The sequence below is a fragment of the Trichechus manatus genome, unplaced genomic scaffold, assembly GCF_000243295.1.
Source record: "Trichechus manatus latirostris isolate Lorelei unplaced genomic scaffold, TriManLat1.0 scaffold00026, whole genome shotgun sequence".
In the NCBI taxonomy this organism is placed as follows: domain Eukaryota; kingdom Metazoa; phylum Chordata; class Mammalia; order Sirenia; family Trichechidae; genus Trichechus; species Trichechus manatus.
In genome coordinates, this window is record NW_004443962.1 from 10,108,635 (window position 1) to 10,119,873 (window position 11,239).

The following is an 11,239-nucleotide window of genomic DNA, read 5'->3' on the forward strand; positions in this document are numbered from 1 at the left end:
AGAGACTTCATCAGCCTGAGACCAGAAGAACTAGGTAGTGCCCAGCTACCACAATGACCGCCCTGACAGGGAACACAACAGTCTCTGACAGAGAAGGAGAAAAGTGGGGTGCAGAACTCAAATTCTAGTAAAAAGACCAGACATAATGGTTTGATTGAGACTGGAGGGATCCTGGAAGACTTGGCCCCCAGACTCTCTGTTAGCCCAAAACTAAAACCATTCCCGAGGCCAACTCTTCAGACAAAGATTAGACTAGCCTATGGGACATAAAATGATACTCATGAAGAGTGTCCGTCTTAGCTCTAGTAGATACATGAGACTAAATGGGCAGCTCCTGTCCAGAGGCGAGATGAGAAAGCTAAGAGGGTCAGGAGGTGGTTGAATGGACATGGGCAATCCGCAGTGGAAAGGAAGAGTGTGCTGTCACAGTACAGGGAGAGCAACTAGGGTCACAAATCAATGTATGTATAAATTTTTGTATGACAGACTAACTTGAATTGTAAAGTTTCACTTAAAGCACAACAATAAAAAAAAAATCATTCAGTTATTCTTATTAATGCAGGAAGTAATGATTTCAGGCTTTCTTATGAAGTTCAGAGGAAATTACATTGGTAATTTAAACTTAATTTAAACTCCCTGGAGAGTCCAATGGTGAGTGGTCTAAGCAGGCAATCATGCAGAGTGAACAGATGAATATGGGAAGAGACAAAGATATCTTTGGCATCTGAGAAAAGGGCTTTTTATAGAGAAGAAAGATCTTATACTTACTTTATGCTTTAGACAGAAAATAAAGATTTTGGTCTGTAGGGTAAATAGAAGTAAACACAGGATATCATGGTCAGGGTGATCATTTTAAGTTGCTGTTTTTCCCTACGTTATTCCTTAACTTAAAATCCTGCAGTGACTCTTCATTTCCACAGTTGTTGTTGTCTGTTGCTATGAAGTGGAATCTGACTCATAGTGACCCCATGGGTGCAGAGTAGAATTGCTCAATGGGTTTTCAAGGCTGTGATCGTTCGAAGCCATAGAATAGTCCAAAAATTATTAGTGTGGCAGAAACTGAGCCCAACCTACCTTTCTAGCCTTATCTATTGCTATCTACCCTCTTCAGCTGGCTTTGCATGGAGAAACAGTTAAATATCATTTTTTTAAACTTTCATTTTAAACCGTCACCTTACAAATGTGTGCCACTGATCACAATTTTATTTTACTAATATTTTTTCTTTACCTACTAGGTATAAGACAATCAACTAGGTGCTACAGAGAAATTTTCAAAAAATGTTACTGTACTCCAGAGTAAGAAATGTTTTTACATTGTGATCTACACATACATACATACATATACGACTGAATCAAAAGTCTCACAAAATTATGTATCCTTATACATGTGATGTAACAATATTTTCTATTTTATTTTATTCTATTCTACTTTGTTTAAAAGAAAAAATGGTGCTGAACCCACTAAATTAGTTAGCTGTGAATCAAAGCTTTGAAAACAATGTTGTACAGTTGTGTTTTCTAAAATGGTGGCCACCTGAGGCAGGGCCAAGATGGCGGAGTAGTCAGATGCTTCCGGTGGTCCCTCTTACAACAAAGACCCAAAAAAAACAAGTGAATTGATTATATATGACAATCTAGGAGCCCTGAACATCAAAGGCAAAGTTGAGGAATCGGACTGAGTAGCAGGGGGAGGGAGAGACGGTTCGGAAGCAGTGAAGAGTTGCCAGACCTGACCCGGCGGTAGCCGGAGCCCTTCAGGCTGGATCAGCTCGTGGTGCACAGTGAAGTAAGCAGCGGTGCTCAGGAGGCATTTTCCACATCAGGAGAGACCCAGTGGCAGAAAGTCTACCTGGCCATCCAGAACCAGTGAGAAGCAGCCCTCGATCAGCAAAAGATAGGTACTTGCGTCTGGCCTACCACACGGATCAAAGACACCCCTCTTAGGGAAAAACCTCTCTCCCATTTACCTCCCTGCTCCCTGCTCTGCACTGGGTCCGGGATGGCTTCAGCAACTGCCAAGTCCCCTAGGCCAGAAGTAGGACCCATCACGGGCCCTGAACCATTCTCTCGGCCTTGGAGAGGGAACAAATTAACAAACTGGGGGAAAAATAATCTGCTGGCTCCCCTAAGCCAGGAACTCAGGGTAGGCACAGCTCCTTTGCCTAGGCACAGGCATAAGGGGTCCACAGACTTTGAGTGCCTTTCCCCCTGCATACACTTTTGTGGGCCCATTTCAACAGCGTAGGCCCTCATTACCACAGTGCAACAGGGTATATACCTGAAGTCTAAAATGGTAGCCACCAGCCAGATGTGGCTATTGAGTACTTGAAATGTGGCTAGCGCAACTGAGGAACTAAATTTTTAATTTTATTTCATTTAAATTAATTTAAACCTAAATTTAATAACAGAAGAATGGTTAAGTACTTCCCATTAAACGAAAACTTTATTGTTTTAGTAGGACCACATTTAACTTTACTTGCAACACTGCATAAAATATTATTGTAGCATGCATGTCAGGGGAGTGTGTTGTTTCTAGTATTATAACCCATAGCTGATGTTTTTGGTGTCAGTGAATTGATTCAGTTTGAGTTATTTTTTTGTATATACACATGAAACATTAAAATATTTCTGAATATTTTATTCAGAAAGAAAATAAGAGACTGAAAGCAGGTATCTTGCAAGTTTCACAATGAACACCAACTGCAATTAGCAGAGCAAAATGAACTGTCTGATATGTAAAAATCTTTCTAAAGATAATTAAGTGGACAATATTAAGAGACATTTTCAGCAAATATATAGTGAATTTGATAAGAAGTTTCTTCTCAATGGTCAAAAAAAAAAAAAAAAAATCAAGAAAACTAGCTGCCTGAAATCAGAATTAAGTGCCCAACAAACATTTTGTTAATGATTTTTAAGAGCATCTGAGAGTATAACTTTGGTCAGCTATAAAATGGCTTGGGTTCTTGCACACACGCGCGCACACACACGCACACACACACACACACACACACACATACACGCACGAAACATTTTTATAGATGAGATATGATAACAGATGTTATTTCAGCTATGGAAATTTTGTTAAAAATTATGACAGAAAATATATTTTACAAAAATGAAAGATCTTCAATTAAGCCACCAAACAATTACTCATAGAATACAAGACCTTTCGAATAATATCAAAGATCTGTTGACTTAAAATTTGAAAAATTGCAAGTACTTATTTTTACCTTCAAATAAATAAATAGTGCAATATGACCGACATTGATTAATCAATACTTTTTCAACTGTAAATTTTATGAAATCTAAATACAGATCAAGTATTTCCAATGAAAATTCAGTAATTGAGATATTTTATAAGTGTAAAATACACACTAGATTTCAAAGATATTGTATGAACAAAGAATGCAAAATGTCATTAATAATTTTTAACATTGATTACCTGTTAAAATGATAATATTTTAGATATATTAGGTTAAATAAAATGTTATTAAAATTAATTTTACTTATTTCTTTAAAATTTTTAAGGCTACTAGAAAATTTAAAATTATATATGTGGCTCATATTATATTTCTATTGGACAGCATTACTATAGAGGATACAAAAACATAGTTTGTTACCAAAAGAACTTATCATCTGGTGGGAGAGGAAGATGAGATCAGAAAGAACAAACCAGAGAGAAGTTGCTAAAGAATCAATAAAAATTCATGACAATTAACCAGGAAAAAATTCAAAAGATAAGTTCTAGTGGCCCAACTATAAATCATAATCACAATAATGTCTATAGATCCTAAGAATCAAATTTAGTACTGAAGCATTTAAGCCTTCAAGTACAGAATTTAATCTAATTACATTTACCAAGAAAATAACGCATTAAGTTTTCCTAAGTATGGTACTACAAGTGGTATGCAAGATAATTTTAGGTGATATATGAATAAACATTTATTTTATTCACTTTGTACTGACTTTAGTTGTTAGGTGCCATTGAGTTGGTTCCGATTCATAGTGACCCTGTGTACAACAGAATGAAACACTGCCCCATCCTGCGCCATCCTCACAATAGTTGTTATGCTTGAGCCCACTGCTGCAGCCACTGTGTCAATCCATTCTGTTGAGGGTATTCCTCTTTTTTGCTCACCCTCTACTTTGCCAAGCATGATGTCCTTCTCCAGGGACTGATCCCTCCTCATAACATGTTCAAAGTATGTGAGACATAGTCTCACCATCCTTGCTTCTAAGGAGCATTCTGGTTGTACTTCTTCCAAGAAGATTTGTTCATTCTTTTGGCAGTCCATGGTGCATATTCAATATTCTTTGCCAACACCATAACTCAAAGGTGTCAATACTTTGGTCTTCCTTACTGATTGTCCAGCTTTCTCATGCATATAAGGTAACTGAAAACATCATGGCTTGGGTCAGGCACACTTGTCTTCAAGGTGACATCTTTGCTTTTCAACACTTTAAAGAGATCTTTTGCAGCAGATTTGACCAATGCAATGCGTCTTTGATTTCCTGACTGCTGCTTCCATGGGTGTTGATTGTGGATCCAAGTAAAATGAAATCCTTGACAACTTCAATCTTTTCTCTGTTTATCATGATGTTCCTTATTGGCCCAGTTGTGAGGATTTTTGTTTTCTTTATGTTGAGGTGTAATCCATACTGAAAGCTGTGGTCTTTGATCTTCACCAGTAAGTGCTTCAAGTTCTCTTCACTTTCAGCAAGCAAGGTTGTGTCATCTGTATAACGCAGGTTATTAATGAGTCTTTCCCCAATCCTGATACCCCATTCTTCTTCATATAGTCCAGCTTCTCAGACTATTTGCTCAGCATACAGACTGAATAAGTATGGTGAAATGATACAACCCTGACACATACCTTTCCTGACATTAAACCACGCAGTAGAGAGTCCCTGACAGAGCAGGAGAAACGTGGGGTGCAGAACTTAAATTCTAGTAAAAAGACCAGACTTAATGGTCTGACTGAGACTGGAGGGACCCTGGAAGCCCCGGACTCTCTGTTAGCCCAAAACTAAAACCATTCCCGAAGCCAACTCTTCAGACAAAGATTAGACTGAACTAAAAGACATAAAATGATACTCATGAAGAGTGTGCTTCTTAGCTCAAATAGACACACGAGGCTAAATGGGCAGCTCCTGTCAGGAGGCAAGATGAGAAGACAGAAAGGGACAGGAGCTGGCTGAATGGACACGGGACATCCAGGGTGGAAAGGAGGAGTGTGTTGTCACAGTATGGGGAGTGCAACTAGGGTCACATAGCAGTATGTGTATAAAGTTTTGTATGAGAAACTAACTTGAACTGTAAACTTTCATTCAAAGCGCACACACACACACACACAAACCACACAGTATCCCCTTGTTCTGTTTGAATGACTGCCTCTTGATCTATGTACAGGTTCCTCATGAGCACACTTAAGTGTTCCGGAATTCCCATTCTTCACAATTGCCATGGATCGAATTGTGTCCCCCCCAAAATATCTGTCAACTTGGCTGGGTCATGATTCCCAGTATTGTATGATTGTGTACCATTTTGTAATCTGATGTGATTTCCTTATGTGTTGTAAACTATCACTATGATGTAATAAAATGGATTTGCAGAAGTTATACTGATGAGGTATACAAAATTGGATACTGTCTTAAGCCAATCTCTTTTGAGACATAAAAGAGAGAATTGAGTAGAGACATAGGGGAACCTCACACCATCAAGTAAGCAGTGTCGGAAGCAGAGCACATCCTTTGGACCTGAGGTTCCTGTGCAGAGAAGCTCCCAGACCAAGGGAAGATTGACAACATGAACCTTCCTCCAGAGCGGACAGAGAAAGTGTGCCCCTGGAGCTGAAGCCCTGAATTTGGACTTGTAGCGTACTAGACTGTGAAAGAATAAACTTCTCTTTGTTAAAGCCATCCACTTGTGGTATTTCTGTTATAGCAGCACTAGATGACTAAGACAACAATGTTATCCATAATCTGTTATGATCCACACAGTTGAATGCCTTTGCATAGTCAATAAAACACAGGTAAACATCTTTCTGATTCTCTGCTTTCAGCCAGGATCCATCTGACATCAGCAATGGTATCCCTGGTTCCACATCCTCTTCTGAATCTGGCTTGAATTTCTGGCAGTTCCCTGTCAATGTGCTGCTGCAGCCACTTTTGAATGATCTTCAGCCAAATTTTACTTGTGTGTGATATTAATGATATTGTTTGATAATTTCCGCATTCGATTGGATTGTCTTTCTTTGGAATAGGAATAAATATGGATCTCTTCCAGTAGGTTTGCCAGGTAGCTGTCTTCCAAATTTCTTGGTATAGAGGAGTGAGCGCTTCCAGCCTGTGTTCATTTGCTGAAATATCTCAATTGGTATTCTGTCAATTCCTGGAGCCTTGTTTTTCACCAATGCCTTCAGTCCAGCTTGGACCTCTTCCTTCAGTACCATGAGTTTTTAATCATATGCTACCTCATGAAATGGCTGAACGTCAGCCAGTTCTTTTTGGTATAGTGACTTTGTATATTCCTTCCATCTTCTTTTGATGCTTCCTGCGTCATTTAATATTTTTCCCATAGAATCTTTCAATATTGCAAGTCGAGGCTTGAATTTTTTCTTCAGTTCTTTCACCTTGAGAAATGCGAACTGTGTTCTTTCCTTTTGGTTTTCTAATTCCAGGTCTTTGCACATTTCACTATAATACTTTGCCTTCTCGAGACGCCCTTTGAAATTTTTCTGTTCAGCTCTTTTACTTCATCATTTCTTCCGTACGCTTTAGCTACTCTACGTTCAACAGCAAGTTTCAGAGTCTCTTCTGACATCCATTTTGGTCTTTTCTTTCTTTCCTGTCTTTTTAGTGACATCTTGCTTTCTTCATGTATGATGTCCTTGATGTCATTCTACAACTTGTCTGGTCTTCAGTCAGTGTTCAGTGTGTCAAATCTATTCTTGAGATGGTCTCTAAATTCAGGTGGGATATACTCAAAGTCATACTTTGGTTCTCATGGACTAATTTTTTTCAGCTTCAACCTGAACTTGCATATGAGCAATTGCTGGTCTGATCCAGAGTCGGCCCCTGGCCTTGTTCTGACTGATGATATTGAGTTTTTCCATCATCTCCTTCTACAGATGTAGTCGATTTCATTTCTATGTATTCTATCTGGCAAGGTCCATCTGTATAATCACCATTTATATTGTTGAAAAAAGGTATTTGCAATGAAGAAGTCATTGGTCTTGCAAAATTCTATCATGTGATCCTCAGTATTGTTTCTATCACCAAGGCCATATTTTCCAACTACTGATCCTTTTTTTTTGTTTCCAACTTTAGCATTCCAATCACCAGTAATTATCAATGCATCCTGACTGCATGTTCGATAAATTTCAGACTGCAGTAGTTGGTAAAAATCTTCAATTTCTTCATCTTTGGCCTTAGTGGTTGGTGTGTAAATTTGAATAATAGCTGTATTAACTGGTCTTCCTTGTAGGCATATGGATATTATCCTATCACTGACAGCGTTGTACTTCAGGATAGATCTGGAAATGTTCTTTTTGATGATGAATGCAATGCCATTCCTCTTCAAGTTGTCTTTCCCGGTATAGTAGACCATACGATTGTCCGATTCAAAATGGCCAGTACCAGTCCATTTCAGCTCACAAACGCCTAGGATCTTGATGTTTATGGGTTCTATTTCATTTTTGACAATTTCCAATTTTCCTAGATTCATACTTTGTCTATTCTGTGTTCCGATTATTAATGGATGTTTGCAGTTGTTTCTTCTCGTTTTGATTTTTGCCACATCAGCAAAGGAAGGTCTCAAAAGCTTGACTCCATCCATGTCATTAAGGTCGTCAACTCTCCTTTGAAAAGGCAGCTCTTCCCCAGTCATCTTTTGAGTGCCTTCCAACCTGAGGGGCTCATCTTCTGGCACTATATCAGACAATGTTTTGCTGCTATTCGTAACGTTTTCACTGGCTAATTCTTTTCATAAGTAGACCGCCAGGCCTTCTTCCCAGTTTGTCTTAGTCTGGAAGCTCAGGTGAAACCTGTCTGCCTTGGGTGACCCTGCTGAGATCTGAATACCGGTGGCAGAGCTTCCAGCATCACAGCCACACGCAAGACCCCACGGTACAAAAAAATGACGGATGTGTGGGGATTGTATTGACTGGCACCTGTTTATTTTAATGTGCACTGAGTAAGTACAAAATGAAGAAAATAATTTGCATATTATAAAAAATATAATAAACATATGAAACTCATGATTTCAGCAGGTACTATTATTTGATATGCTTCCTTTTAAATATTATCTAAGTAAAATATTTTATTTCAAAAGTATTAAGTAAATAATAGTACAGGTGGTATGTAGACGAGGCAAAAATTATGGAGGTGTTTTTGTTTCTGGACATTTTTCAAGATAGATTTCTTTCTTTTTTTTTTTTTTGGAGGCTTACCAACAGAAATTTATTCTTTCACATGCCTGGCAGCCAGAAGTCCAAAATCTGCTTCACTGAGCTGAAATCAACGTGTCAGCAGGGCTGTGGTCCCTCTGGCTGCTGGCATTCCTTAGTCTATGACCACTTTACTTCAATCTCTGTCTCTGTGATCACACTGTCTTCTCCTCTTCTGTCTGTATCAAATCTCCCTCCTCTGCCTCCTTCTCATAAAGACACTTGTGATTACATTTAGGACACACTTGGAAAATCCAAAAGAATCAAGATAGATTTCTGATAGGAAATCCTTCTAAAATATTTGATTAATAGGTTGCTGAAAGATGACTATCATAGGTTATCTTAAATGTAAAATGATCTAGAAGGTGCTAGTCAAAACCATCCAACGACTCTAAGTATATTTACCTTAATAATCTACAAAAGCTCCGCCGATAACTCAGCCGCTGGCTAGCTGCAGCAACACTGGGAGGAAGAGGAGGCCGGGGTGGGAAATACGCTAATGTTGCAGAAAATATCAAGCAGACAACTCCAAATTCTGAAAGGGGCGAAAAAAATCAATAGAATAAAATGTTAATCAAGCAATACAAAGAAAATGAACATTTCAAGTATTTACTTATTTGACAAATATGTATTAAGCATCAACTAAGTCCTACAGATGTAAAGATTAGTAAAATATTGTACATAATGGCCAACAAAGCTCAGACAAGTGAGAAAGATTGGTACGTAAAGAGATAAACTGCAGCAGGTCATTGGTAAAAAGTCACATTATAAGCCAAGAATATAATGGTACTATGGTACACTAAGGAGCGCTGGTGGCACAATAGTTAAAGTGCTTGGCTGCTAACCGAAAGACTGTTAGTTCGAACTCACTAGCTGCTCTTCAGGAGAAAACACCCAGCTATCTGCTCCGGTGAAGATTTATAGCCTAGGAAACCCTACGGGGCTGCTATGAGTCAGAATCGATTCAATGGCACACAACAACAACAACACAGTACATATAGACAAAAAGACTGAAGCAATTAAAAAATGTTACTCTAAGGAAAAATACATTAAAAACCAACAGCACCTACTATAAAAGGGATTTTGAAAACACAGGCCTAGGATGATTGTCTGAAAAAATGGTACTCAGAAAGAAAGACTATGATAGAGAAAATTGGTAAGAACAGGATAGGAGAGGGTTTGTTTGATGAATCATAGGATAATATTATGATGTATAGTGCAGGCCAGGCCCAATTTATAGGCTATATTGGAAATTTGAACGTAACAAGAAAGCATCCAAAAATAAGAAACCAAGAGACGGCAGAATTTAAACACAAGCCTAGCTAATATAAAATATTAAACATTCAGAAGTAAAATGAACATCCAAACAATCTTAGTTTGGCAACATTACAGAAGGGAAGGTTACTGGGAGTCCCGATCATTCCCTCCAGAGTTCTGACACTTGCATGTCCTACCTTTTGTGCCCAATTTAGTAAAAAGGGTACAATATTCCTGTAAGATGCTTAACCACAGATAATTTTATTTAACTCAATTAGAAACTGAAAGATTGTTAACACATTCATTTTTTGGGCGGGGTATTCGCAATCTCTTTACGCTTTGTTAATCTGAAGGGCAACAAAAAGTTAACAAATTGTTTTAATTTACACTTCTTTTAATTATTAGTGAGAAGCCCTGGTGGCGCACTTGTTAAGCACTCCGCTGACAACCAAAAGGTTGGCAGTTTGAACCCACCAGCCACTCCATGGGATAAAGATGTGGCAGTCTGCTTCTGTAAAGATTTACAGCCTTGGAAACCCTACAGGGACAGATCTACTGTGTCCTATAGGGTCACTATGAGTCAGAATCGACTCGATAGCAGTGGGTTGGGTTTTGGTTTGATGGCTGTTTTCATGCTATAGGGCAGCATTGAATAGTTGTGGTAGGGACTGCAAAGCTTAAAATATTTACTATCTGGCTTTTCACAGTAAGTTTGCTGGCCCCTGTTCTATATAGTCAGTGAACATCATTGAGTATGAAGCTCTTTACTGAGTAGAAGCTATCATAACTGGCTATTTAGGGAAATACAAAGAAATGAGATGATATGTCCCTATTTACAATTTACTGGGGAAAGAAAGGAAACTCTGGTGGTGTAGTGGTTAAGAGCTATGGCTGCTAACCAAAAGGTCAGCACTTCAAATCCACCAGGTGCTCCTTGGAAACTCTATGGGGCAGTTCTACTCTGTTCTATGGGGTCGCTGTGAGTCGGAATCTACTTGATGGCAATGGGTTTGGTTTTTGGGGAAAGAAAAGAATAATGCAAATAAAACAAATCCCAAAAACATCATAATAGGGATATATATTTAACCAATTATATCTACTTATGAGGGCTTTGAAAATCGTTGGACTAATTTAGTTTAAGAGCCTTTAATCTTTAAGGTAGCAATTGTAGGAAGGCAGACTGGCACATATGAAAGCACTGAAGCAATAACTGGGAAGCTTTGACTAGGGGCTTCTGTTTGACTGGATAGGAACCGTGAGCCAGGAGGACGTAGAACATTGATACAGTTGCATAAAACCGCGTAATTTACAAGAAAATCATTGCTTAGGTTTTCAATAAAGAGAATGATATGACTGAAAAGAAGTTTAAAAGGTCAGATGTTTTATTCCCTCCAAACCATATTATGAAATGTAAGTCTCATCATATAACTCTCTGGTGTAAAATTCTTCAGAGTATTACCTTTGTCTATAAGTGAACTTCAAATTCTTCAGCCCTGCTTAGAAGGCTTGCATGCCCTGGCTTACCTCCCTACTCA

The 11,239-nt window shown here is 38.5% G+C and overlaps 1 protein-coding gene across 1 annotated transcript in view; it reads right to left on the bottom strand.

Moving 5' to 3' along the window:
* SLC49A4 (solute carrier family 49 member 4) overlaps nt 1-11,239 on the bottom strand; it is a 114,872-nt gene that overhangs the window by 58,467 nt on the left and 45,166 nt on the right. Inside the window, exon 4 of the mRNA XM_004373625.3 lies at nt 8,853-8,982. Within this exon, the coding sequence (XP_004373682.1) occupies nt 8,853-8,982 (130 nt within the window). The remainder of the gene's footprint in view (nt 1-8,852; nt 8,983-11,239) is intronic.